The 13,593-nt window shown below is 36.4% G+C and overlaps 1 protein-coding gene across 2 annotated transcripts in view; it reads left to right on the plus strand.

Moving 5' to 3' along the window:
* Prrg1 (proline rich Gla (G-carboxyglutamic acid) 1) overlaps positions 1-13,593 on the plus strand; it is a 98,421-nt gene that overhangs the window by 42,598 nt on the left and 42,230 nt on the right. For both annotated transcript variants that reach the window (XM_013026707.1, XM_013026708.1), the window contains exon 2: positions 11,332-11,382. In XM_013026707.1, the coding sequence (XP_012882161.1) occupies positions 11,373-11,382 (10 nt within the window). In that variant the 5' untranslated portion in view covers positions 11,332-11,372. The remainder of the gene's footprint in view (positions 1-11,331; positions 11,383-13,593) is intronic.

A 13,593-nucleotide genomic window follows, 5' to 3' on the forward strand; every position in this document is an offset into this window, starting at 1 on the left:
AAAAAGCCAGAAGTGGCTCTGTGGCTCAAGTGGTAGAGCGCTAGCCTTGAATTGAAAGCTGAGGGACAGCGCCCAGGCCCAGAGTTCAGGCCCCACGACCAGACCCAAAAATAAAAAATAAAAAAATAAAAATAAATAAAAATAAAAATTCAAATGAATTATTTCCTTGTTTATACCAGAGGTGAACAAATACTGGCTTGCTGCGTGCTTTTCTATTTCCATGAAAAAATGCATTTTCCATTTTTAAATGATTGAGAAAAATCTAAGTATATTGCATGAAATATAAAAATTACATAAAGTGCAAATTTCACTGTCCTTAAATAAAGTTTTCCCCTCTTTTTTATTATCTTCAAATAGTTGTATAAAGTTTTATTTAGTTGGGAGGGATGAGGGAGAATGATGAAAGAAGTGAAATCAATCAAGATGTGTTATATTCATAAACTGATTTGTTGAATGGCAGTAACTTTGTACAATTACTTAAAGATAAAACATTAAAAAAAGAACGGGGTCTAAGAGAGAGATAAGGGATGAAAGATAAAGATGGAGGGGTGAGTTTGATGAGACATACTATATGCATGTATGTATTATAAAAATGACACTGAAAAATATTTTGAAAACCAACATATGCTAATAAAAACCTTTTGTAAAAATCCATACACAAATTGACTTCCATGGCTATTCTTTTGCCTTGAAAGCTGTCATAATAGAGTCTTATGAAGTCTAAAATAATAGTAGTAGAGAAATTCTGCCAACCTCTGATGTACACCAACCACTATATAGCAAGTAATGTAGTAAAATGCAAGTGTTATGAAAGCATAGTGGTAAATGCCTGTGGTCCCAGGGAAGCTGAGGTAGGAGGATTAGAAGTTCACAATCAACCCGTGCTACACATGAGACTGTGTCTCAAAAAAAAATAGAACTACTGCTGTGTGCCTGTGGCTCATGCCTATAATCCTAGTTACTCAGGAGGCTGAGATCTGAGAATCATGGTTTGAAGTCAGCCTAGGCAGGAAAGTCTGTGAGACTCTTTTCTCCAATAAACTACTCAGAAAAAACAGGAAATGGCAGTGGTGCTGTGGCTCAAGTGGTAGGGTGCTAGCTTTGAGCCAAAAAAGCTCAGGGACAGCTCCCAGGCCCTGAATTCAAGTCCCAAGACCAGAAAGAAAAAAAATACAACTCTTGTAATCCCTGCTACATGGCAGGCTAAAGGTAGGAGGGTTGTAGTTCTAAACTAGCAGCACCAGGCAACAATGCAAAACCCTATCTGAATAATAAATAAAGCAAAAAATGACCTTGGGATGTGGCTCAAGTGGTAGAGCACCTAAATAGCAAGCACTAGGCCCTGCGTTCAAACCCCTGACAAAAAAGAAACAGAAGTGATTGTATTACACAGATATTATTTAAATAATCTCTGTTCTTTTTTTTTCTTGTAACCTGCCTAACAAGCATGAGGCTGTAGATTTAAATCCTGGTACCAACAAAAAAAAAATTCTCAAATGCATTCTGAAACTTTCTCTGGACCCCCATTACATAGATGTGTGTTAATCTGCTGTTCTTTGCTGTTATATATATTGAGTAGAATCAATTTAAAAAAGGATTTATATTGGCTCACAGTTTTAGAAGTTTTAATCAATGTTTACTTGACTGTTGTTTCTGGACCAGCGGTGAGGCAAAGCAACATAGTAGAAGGGCATGATAAAAACTGCACACCTCATGGCCAAGAAACAGAGATCATGAAAAAGGGGCAAGGGCCAAGGGCATATACTCTTTGGGGAATGTACCCAGTAACTCATTCCTCCAATGAGGCTCCAGTTCCTGAAGTTTCCAACCTTTCAGTAGTACCATCATCTGATAGACTTAAGCACATGGCATCTGGGATTTCAGATATAAACCATAACAGCTTTTGGGGGGTAAGATAGAGTATCATGAACTTTTTCTCCAGGATAACCTCCAACCATGATCTTTTTCAAATTTAGTAACAAGTAAGCATAAGTCACTATGCCTGGTAAATCTTTATAATTTGAAGGCTAGAGAATCAGAAAAGATGCACAAGTGAAGCTCCCAGAGGCCTACTAGCATATGCTTTTCACTTACAGAATAGCTCCCTGGCAGCTAAAGAGAGATAAGGCTTTTGATATGGGTGCTGGTGGCTCATACCTGTAATCTTAGCTGCTCAGACAGCTGAATTCTGAGGATCATAGTTTAAAGCTAGTCTGGGTTGACTTTCATCCATTAGACTCTTATCTCCAATTAATCAGCAAAAAAAGCCAGACATGGAACTGAGGCTCATGTAGTAGAGTACTAGGCTTGAGCATTAAAAGCTCAGGGACAGAACCCTGAGTCAAGCCTTAAGACTAGCACAAAAAAAGGAGATGGCTTTCCTTTCCATGCGAAAGGAATGACTCTAGGGAGTATCTAGGGTATGCCACATGGTCCTTGAGCTCTTTCACACTTAAAAATTAGTATGGTCTTGGGGCTTGGAGAACAGCTGGGGATTAAGACTGGCAAAGGCTTGGGATGGTCAGAGGTTAATGTAATGGTGTATTAAAGCACAGTTGGGGACAGTAAGATGATTGACCTATCTAACAAGCCTTGTGGCCTTGTGGCACAAAAGTAGAGCCAGCAGGGAAGTGTGTCTCTACAAATTAAAATGTAGCTTGCAGTGTTCTGAAACTTACGAAAGAGCTAGCTATAATCGAATCTCAGAGGATTAGTGGGAGAATACCAAGAATAGGAGCTTTCATTGAGACTGTGATTGTCATAGGAAGCCTAGGAGAAGGGAAAGCAAGGAGTGCATGAAAGTGATACAAAAATGGTGGATACACATCATAAACAGTTATCTCAGCTGAACATAAAAGATACAAATCAAGATTTCAAAATTCAGCTCACTGTATATGTATATATATATCATATATATATATATGTATATATAATCTTTTGTCTAAGTAGTAAAAGTTACACTTAATGTGTTGAACCAGATTGACCAACTAAAATCAAAACCACAAGAACAAGACTGAACCAAGAAAGTCCTCCTTACAAATATCAAGAACTATAAGTACGATTCTCATTTAATTCTCCCCTCAAAGCTTATCAAGTAGAATTACCAATTAATAACTAATATATTTGAAGAAACCAAAGCTTAAAAAGATTAAATAACGGGGCTGGGAAGGTGGCTCAGTGGTAGAGTGCTTGCCTTGCATGCATGAGGCCCTGGGTTTGATTCCTCAGCACCACATAAACAGAAAAAAAAAGCCGGAAGTGGCGCTGTGGCTCAAGCGGTAGAGCGCTCGCCTTGAGCTGAAGAGCTGTGGGACAGTACCCCAGGCCCAGAGTTCAGGCCCCATTTCCGGAATCAAAAACATTAAATAACTTGCCCAAGGTGTCAAATAGGTAATATTTGTGAGCCAGATCTCAAATTCAGGTATGCATGGTGGCAATGCCTATGCTCTGACCTGTTGTTAGAACGCTTCCGAATGTTTGTAACCTGTCATTATTTAAAGGGCCATACTTGACTACAGTTTACCTCCTCAATATTTATATATCTGTCAAGTCAAGTATATCAAAACATCACATTGTATACCTTAACTATATATCATTGAAAAACTATAATCAAAAAGGTCAGACTGAAAGGAAGCAAAAGATCTTGATAAAGACCTTAAATGATAAAAAAAAAAGATAAAAACATGGACAAACTATGACATGTTCTTTATTGTTTGTTGTTTTTTGGAATTGAGGAAATTTTAGCCAGCTTCCTGAATAGCACATAGAAATCTAGCACCTTACCTAGTATATTATCTAGAATTATTCAACTGACATTCAAACTACTATTACAAAAAACATACAGGGTCGTATGGCCTGTATTAACTGAAGCATGGTATAATCAAAGGAGAATTCTAGTGGTCTAACACCTTTCAACAGCTATTGTAAGTCTAACAAAATGAATACCAGGAAGCCATCATTTCAAATATGTGGGGGGATAATGGGAAGAGAGTAGACCAATGAAGAGAAGAAGAGTGAGGGGAATGCAGTCAAAATATTCAGTGTGTGTGTGTGTGTGCATGAAATACGAAAATTGAAGGATAATAAGTGGGGTTGAGAGGGATGGGGGAGAATGTTGAAAGGGCCCTCTTCATATGTATATAAAATAATATACATATTGACATGAACTCCAAGATATGGCAATATGGCAACAAGAGACATCTTTTTTCCTCCCTTTTTTTAGTTTTTAGTTTTTGATGATTCTGTGTTATTTATATTGTATAGTATATTCAAGTGTGCATCTTTAGAAGGGTTGGAGGAGGGTAGAGAACTCAAAGGAAAAAGGGTGGAAAGTACAGCAGTGGAGATCACTGGACACTGATGAAAGTGAACTATATAGTTCATGTGTCTCCACCTCATGGGAGGTAGGGACTGGGAGAGAGTGAGGGAACAGAAGGTGTTGTACGAAAAGAAATATATTCATTGCCTGACTCATAATTGTAATCCTTCTCTATATCACCTCTGTAATAACAATAAAGAAAATCAATAATAAAAAGTGGTGATTATGGGGCTGGGAAGGTGGCTCAGTGGTAGAGCACTTGCCTTGCATGCCTGAGGCCCTGGGTTCGATTCCTCAGCACCACATAAGCAAAAAGAAAAAAGCCGGAAGTGGTGCTATGGCTCAAGTGGTAGAGCGCTAGCCTTGAGCTGAAAGCTGAGGGACAGTGCTCAGGCCCAGAGTTCAGGCCCCACGACCAGACCCCCCCCAAAAAAAGTGGTGATTATAATCAAGATGCATGCATTGTGCTCATAGACTGACTTACTGAATTATAACCCTTTCGTACAACTACTTAAATATAATAAACATAACAATAAATGATAAAATAAAAAATAGTGTTTGATATTTGCTGAACTGAAATAAAAGATCACAAGACATTGATGTGAGATTAGTTTGGACCTTCATCTGTAACATAGTAGCAGCCCAGCATAGTGACTTATGCCTATAATTCTAGCTACTTGAGTCATTGTATGACTTCTGGGGACAAAGTTCAAAAGACCCCATTTAAATCAATAAAAAGCTGGGCATAGCAGCAAACACCTGTTGTCCTAAGTATATGGGAAATGTAAACAGGAGGATCATGTTCCATGCTGACCCAGGTTGAAAAGAAACTTTATTAGAAAAATAATGAAAATGACTAGAGGTATAGCTCAACCAGTAGAGTACCTTCCTACAAAGTACAAGGCCCTAGATTGTAATCTCAGTACTAAACAAACAAAACAACAGTGTCCACTTTGCAAAAGTCCACTTGTATTATGGTGTTTGTGCACCTCCTCTTTATAGTTCTTTGAGAGTTTTAGTGACACTGAGTTCCTAACAGCATGGATGTTAACTTAGTTTACCTAAGTATCGTACTGAACTTTATATTTCTGTATCGTCAAGTTGTTTTCTTCTAAATCATATGACTCCTACAACAATCAATAACATCTTAACTCAAAACTTTTTAAAAAATCTGATGTTCCAGCATGATTTCCATACACATTGCCCCAGATTAAACAAAGTTCTTAAGCACTGTAGACTTACAACTCCTTTTTGAGTATACTAAATGAAAGTATCATCTGTAAAATTCTGTAGTGCAAACACCTACAGACCAAAGTTGGTGACTTCTCTTGCTTACGACTATTTCCCAAAAGCACAGATTCTCAACCTTTACACTTAATATTTACACTTAATATTTTGCATTGTAGGATGTTTTTCCAGTATCCCTCCCTCAATTCTTTAGATGCTTGGCACATGCCTCTACAGTTGTGGAAAACAAAATTATCTCCACACAGGGCCAATTGTCCCTAGTTACCACTAGTTGAAAATCACTGCCCTGAAGAATAGAACAATATCTGGCAAATAAAAGACACCACATATTTTTTGATTGACTGAAGACAAGAATAAGTAGTGTTCCACAAAATGTACTACATTTGATAGGCTACACATATCTAGATAGACCTTGGAAACATTCCTTCTACTCAAAATAGTAATTTTAGATGCATTTGAGAAATGTATAACACATGAAATCTTTGACTTTACATACTAATTTATAGGATGAGGCCAAAGTAGACATTGAAGTAAGAAAAACTTAATTGAAAGAGTATTTTAAGTGTAGATAATAAATATATATTGCAGAAAATCATAAAATGAATTAAAATAGCATGTGAACAACTGGAATTTGAAGCATTTATCTGTATTAGGCAAAGATAATGTGTAATGAACATATTGGTAGCTGGTAACATAGCTTCCTCTAATTCTGTCTATGTAAGCCCCTAGTACCCTCATGGGAATAACCTAGGACTCAACGCAGACTAACTATGGGTATAGCAGATAAATGTATTACCCTTTGAGAATTATACAATCATATAGATAATGTAAGATATGCTCATCTGTATGAGATAGGATTTAAGCTCCCTAAGTTCAAAGTACAGATATTACTTGTTCATGCAATGAGGGAAGTCTTCACTAGATATGGAAAAATGAATAGAATATTTGTAAGAGTAGATGATGAACCAACCCAGATGCCCCCAAATAGATGAATGGATCAAGAAAATGTGGTGTATATGTATGTATGTATGCATTTATGTATGTATGTATATATACACATATATACATATATATAATGGAATTCTATGCCTCCATCAGAAAGAATGACACACCCCATTTGTTAGGGAATGGAAAGACTTGGAAAAAATCATATTGAGTGAAGTAAGCCAGGCCTAAAAAAACATAGGTCCTATGGTTTCTCTTATTTGCAATAACTAGTATATGTATAGGACAAGGAGAAAAGGTCAAACGCTATGTACATATGACCATATAAGATGATGCTAAGTGAAATGAACCCCAAGATAGGGACACACGAGTTTTTATCTTTATTGCTGTTGTTTTTAATGTACTTATAATGTACTATGTGATTTTTTTTGTTTCTTTTGTATGTTCTTCCCCTATAGTATAACCCCTGTTATCACTGTATTTGATTCCGGTGCCCTGCATCTTGTATATACATTTTTTCTAATTTGGGGAGAGGAAGGGAAATAACAAAAAGCTGAAATAAAGATACAGGTTGACCCATTGTAACAATGAGATGTAGAAGACACCATGTGGTAAACAAACTTTATAACTTTGGGGTTGGGGGGAGAAGCTAGGGAGGTGAGGAGGGAAGAGATGGTAGGGGGAAAGAAAGGACGGGGTAACAATGCTCAATAAGAAATGTACTCATTACATTACTCGTGTAACTGTAATCCCTCTGTACAGTATCTTTACAATAAAAGTATGTATTTTTTAAAAAGTATAGTGTAAAAAAAGTAGTAGATAATATAGAGGTAATGATCTAAGGCATAGCTTTGTGACAGTTGCAAGCATATTTAAAGGATGAGTAGAGACTGGGTTGGCAGGAGTGTAATACAGCTTTTAAAAAAGGAGGAACCTGATTGTAGAGTGTGTTTCATTCTAGGCTGGGTAAATCCATGCAATAGTGATTATTTTACTTACATATCTCAGCATCTAGTCCAAAGCTCCTTTGTTGATGTTTTCCAGTGTATTCCCATTGCTTTAGAAGTGTTTACTTTAGATGTTTAATTTGGGATGGGGATCTGACTGAGAATCAAGACTGATGAATACTTTGGGCTAGAGAAGTATAAACCCTGAAGCACCACATATAACACCCATACCTGTAATATACATACTTGCTCACCAGATGAAAGACTAGAGACTAGAACAATAGGAGTCAGAGTGAAAAGAACTGGCAAAACCTGGCAACAGAAGCAGCAAGGAGATAACCTAGGACACAGAGTTTGAGGTTTTGGATGATCTGTTAAAGAAATTGTCTTCTTTAGAAACAAGATTCTGATCTTTGAAGGTTTACTCCTCTGAAGGCTACATGAGGTGCATTACAGGCAGTCCTCTTAACTGTTGCTCTATGGTTTCACCTTCCCTCAGAAAATGGCTGCGTCCAGTGACACCTTTTGTCTCCACCATGGTGTCATCTAGTGAGGCAGTTCCTCTTTGAAAGTCCTGGTCCATGACTGACAGCTCTTTCCTTTGTGGTTCCCACTAACATAACTGAAGTAAGCTTGCTTCTTTGCAAAAAAAGACATTATTAAATATTAAAGAACAAATAAGAAATAAGATACCAGAAGTCCTGCCAGATTTTTTTTTTTGGTAGCATTTCGGATATCACTGTCCCTAGGCAAGCTCCTCTAACTTCTCCAATCTCCTTTCCCTTTAATTTCCACAGCTATCTTCTAAAATCCAAATTTAGCTATATCACCTCCCTGCTTAACTCTTTCATGTCTTCTCATTTGCACTTGGATTACCCTTTAATATGTTGACTTTATTATGGTTTTCCCTGGAGTAACCAAGGGTTTATAATTCTGTTTACAAAGTGATTATTTAATTTTTTGGATTGGGAAGGGCTTATAGTTAAAATGAGATTATATTTGGGTAAAGTGAAGAACCTTCTTATAAATATATGTAAACGTTTTAGCTCTTTCTTAAAGCATTCCCAAAAGTCTCATCTGAGGGGTCAGGGGGTGACTGGACTTTAGTTCCAGGTTCTGTAGTACTGGGTGTCTAATATATAGCCAGGTTCTGTAGTACTGGGTGTCTAATATGTAGCCAGGCTTCCTCAAAGAAAAAAAATACCAATGTGTTTTCAGTCTGCACAGTTCTTATTGTTAAAATAGGTCAACCTGTATCCCTATTTAAGCATTTTGTTTTTTCCCTTCCCCTCCCCAAATTATGCCGACATCAAATACAGTGAAAACAGGGGTTATACCGTGGGGGAGGAACATACAAAGCAACAAAAAAATCACATAGTACCTTGCATAAGATTTTTTGAGGACTACCTACTGCTTTCAGTAAAAGATGTGTGATAAGAAATTACAAGATGATTTCTAAACGTTGTTTACACTTAAACACTTCCTTTCAGCTCCCAAATTCTCTGCAAATCCAAACCTCTTCTTTATTGATCACTTTATATTAATTTTGTTCCATATAATTAGCACCTTGCAAGAAAAATAATAGCATTACAAAATTATAAGTGCCTTTAGCTGTTATCCTATTTATTTTTTTCCCAAAATGAACTCCAAACAATAGGACTTCTGAGAAACATTCATATAATAACAACCAAAAAAACTTAAAATAGGCTGAGATTGTTCCTTGAATTACTCATTAGCACTTTTAAAATACTTTATTTACTTTAGATAGTACTGCAGTTTGAGGGTCTCAGGCTTACTTATTAGGCAGATGCTCTACCTTCTAAGATACCCTCCAATTCAATAACATATTAAAGTCTCTAAAAATCTGATAATAAAGAAAACTTTGTAGCCTTAAGTCAACATTTCCTATATTTATTTGTTTAAAGATCCTTGTTTTTGAATAGTACACCTTTTCATATTATTCAAAATAATTTATACAGATCATTGTAAAGGAACATACATTTCATTTACATTATTGTAAATGGAACATACCCCAGAATACATTGTTGGTAAGTAAAAGCCCTATAAACAATAAATATAACAAATTGATGGAAACAGAACTTTAAGCACTTAAACACTGAACATTAAACATTGTCAGGTACTGGAGACACATGCCTGTGAATCCAGCCTCAAATTCAAGGCCAACTAAGAAGAAAAGTTTGCTGGACTCCTTCCTCAACATAGCCAACAAAAAGCAAGGCTTGCAGCATGGTTCAAGTGGTACAGTGCCAGCCTAGCAAGTGCAATCTCCTGAATTCAAACCCAAATAGTACAATAAAAAAGAAAAACCAAGTGGTTTTTCTTATTGTTAAATGACTAAATTAGACTATGGCATGAATCCTTTAAATAGATGTTAAATTTCAGAATATTATCTTATTATTTACAGTATTCATTATAGGAATTATTATCAATTTATAATACCATTGACTACAGTGTTAAAATCACATTTAGCTCTTAACTGTTCTATAGAAGTAATTGACTTGATTTTTCTTTTCTTTTGGAATGACAGTAAAAGTGACCCAACCAGCAAGTAAAACAATTCTCCCAGCTAATTTTTGGTGTTTTGTGGGGAGGAGAAAAGATTGACCACTGTTAGGACCTCTCACAGTTTAGCTACATGCCTAAGGTGAAGGCATGCTAAAATAATCATGGCACATGGCTGAACCCAGCCACACTCAATTCTTGAATGTACCTTTATGCCTTTCTAGCTGTGATGCTTCCTATGCTGTCTCACTTTCCCATCTGATTCTTTTTGTCATTTTAGACTCAAGCCATTTTTAAGAAACTTTTTGTCGGTTTTCAGCACAGTTTAATGTCCCCCTTTCTCTGATTCCACAGTCCTTCTCTCTTGCTCTAATAAATTTGCCAACACACTTTTAACATCTGAAGTATAACTTGAAAAACATTCATATAGTTCTTTCCCTTTTACAAAGAATGTGAAATAGAAAATGATCTATCCAGGATCTCACAGATAGTGATTGGATCTGTCTGGTATTTATCCCTTAATTTGTTCCTACCTGCTTTTCTTCAAGTAGGTTATTAATTCCTTGTTGGACTTGTAGCTTTTTATTTTATAGCTTAACTGCTAAAGTACATAGCTTTTTATTGGGGACATGACAAGTGACTGGTAAGCGTATGGTAGTTTTATTTCAAACTTCTAAGGAAATGAAGTCTTATGGTATAGATTAGTTTCCTTATACGTATATTTTTTACATCTTTTATAAGCAGAATTGCTGTTCATCCTTCACATCCTTACTGTGCAATTTCAGTTTGTGTTTTTCTTTTGTCTCTTCCAGTTTCTACTGTCAGTAGTTCATGACCATTGAATCATACTATTTATTGAAAATAACTCTGTAGGCTGCTGTGCCTCAGGGATAATTTGATTGGAGCCTTGCTATTTGACACCATTCAGGAAAATGTTACATCATAAAGGGTATTGGATTTGTCACAGAATGATTTTGAAGAGAAGCCAGGGACACCACATGCTAGTCTGGTTATTAGCATTGGGCCTTTGGCATTTTGTCTGGTTTTTTTTTTTTTCCTACAAGATAAGCATGTATGGCCAACTTTATGATTTCGGTTTGGGTTAAGGCAGAGACTAATACCAAGTAAAGAAGGTCACAGTCAATTAATCTAGAGCCCATAATTTTCAGAATACTATGTTTCTATCCTCAGACTAGGTAATCTGTGCTAGAGAAAATATTTTTGTAAGGTCACAACACTTGGATGCACTGAGATGAAATGCTTACATTGACCACATCAGCTGTAATGGAGCTTATCTGATGTGACTCAGCCTCTGTGAATCTGACTGTGTATGTGTTCTGTTTTGTATAGGCAATCATCATCCAGGATCTTGCCAGAGGCCATAAGAAAACATGGGCAGAGGTAAGTTTCTCTTTCTTTTAAGTGATCAAGACTCACTCCATGTTAATTCCACTGCAGTCAGAAAATTAAATCTGTAACTCCAAGTTTATGGATAGCTCAGTTGTATTTCCTGTTGATGCTAGCAAGTTTCATTTTCAAGAAAGACTAACATACCTATCACATGTTGTTCACTAAGCTTTTAATTTCCTCAGATTTTTTGTGCATATAACTCAGCATAGAGACAGCTCAAACTTGACATTATATATGACACCACATAGACCTGCCTAAATCCCAACTTCTTTAAAACTCTTAAAAACTTCTCAAAACCTCTTTTTACTCATATGCTTCATTGGTTTCTCAGTTTGGTTCGTAGTAACACAGCAAACACATCAAAAACATTCTTCTGTCCAAATTAGCAGTAGTAAAATATTCATATGAAAATGATTTGTAAATGGTTTGGATTTCTCTGAAAATATGAAAGCCTAGCATTAAGAACCATTAAATGAATTCTTTGTGTTTTCTCAGAAAACTATTTATGGCCAATGGACAATAATATAAGGTCATTTCATTGTTAACATTAACCAGCTACCACAGTGACTTCACAAGGAATTTCTAATTACTGTAGGTCATAAAAATCAAAGATCTACAAAAGACTTTAAAGGAAAACTTTGGCGCAATTTGGGGAAAAAAAAAGTATTAGAATCAAAAGTTCTTTATCTACCACCTCAGTTAAATTTCAAAGCTTCCTTAAACATCTTTGTTCATCCTTAAAGTGGGATTACAGGTCTATGTACTTCCAGCATTAGGAGGTTGTGTTTTGCATGATCTGATAATAAATCTGTGTTAGTGTTTTGAGACTCTGAGAAATTTGAATCACTGAGAGTTTCTCCTTATGTTTCTTGCCAGCCTTCCCGTGTGCCTTCTCCATAGCCCTCATATCAGTTAAGAAAATTATATTCCTGAGCCTTGTTGAGTCAACTTTTTGTTCTCCAGAACTTCTCTTAGAAATTAATTTGTCTGAAAGATTCTGGTTCTTTCCAAGCCTCCTCAAAAATTGTCAAACCCTGATGGTTTAGGAATTTTTTAAAACATAAGTAAAACTTTTAAAGAAACTCAGCAAATTCTTGGGACTAATCCATAGCATGTTCTGCCCTAAAGTCAATTGTCGATGGAAACTTCCAGAGTATCTCACTCTGACTTGGCCATCAATCAATCTCAAAGGCTTCTATTGGAGAATGTTCTAGTTGTTACAACCATAGCCATATGGAATAGAGAGCTCTACTGACTGAAGCAACTCACTCTTTTTTGTTTTCTCTTTTGTTCTCAGAACTGATTATCAGCTACTGGCAATGGCATCATTAGGTAGAAACTTCAAAAGAGAACTCAGCATGTTTTTGCTCAAATGGTCCTGCTAATATAATAGAGTTTCTGCTAAAGAATAGGACAAGATAATATATCTGCAAAGAGGAGGGTATTTACAGCCTGGAGAGAAGATAAGGGAAGTGCTTCACATGATGATGTTTTAACAAACATAGACATTTTCAGTAATAGCATTTTTGAATATTTTATTATCTTTAAGTAGTTGTACAAAGGAGTTGCCATTCACCAAAGCAGTTTATGAATACAGTGAATCTTTTTTTTTTGGTCCGGTCGTGGGGCCTGAACTCTGTGCCTGGGCGCTGTCCCTCAGCTCTTCAGCTCAAGGCTAGCACTCTACCACTTGCGCCACAGCGCCACTTCCGGCTTTTTTCTTTTTGCTTATATGATGCTGAGGAATCGAACCCAGGGTCTCATGCATGCAAGGCAAGCGCTCTACCACTGAGCCACCTTCCCAGCCCTGAATACAGTGAATCTTGATCAATGTCACCCCTTCAATATTCTCACCCACATCTCCCAACGCAGCCCTTCCCTCACTTCAGTAATAGCATTTTGATTGCTGTGGTGACTACTAGGAATGCATTCTTAATGTTGTGCATATCAAAGAGACTTTATTGTTTATCTACCAATCCTTTTCCTAGTTTTCCTGATTATATTTGTTAAATATTGACACTGTTAGAGCATATAAAACTAAGAGATGCTACTATGTACTCATTTTTCTTTTCTGGTGCTATATATAATCTTCTAAATTGAATTTAGCAAAGATTCTCACAAGTACATTTCATTGTGTCATACAAAGGGACACAAAAGGAAATATTGCAAAGATAGGATACCCAACTCATTATGTAAATTAGT

The sequence above is a fragment of the Dipodomys ordii genome, unplaced genomic scaffold (assembly GCF_000151885.1).
Source record: "Dipodomys ordii isolate 6190 unplaced genomic scaffold, Dord_2.0 Scaffold96, whole genome shotgun sequence".
NCBI lineage: Eukaryota > Metazoa > Chordata > Mammalia > Rodentia > Heteromyidae > Dipodomys > Dipodomys ordii.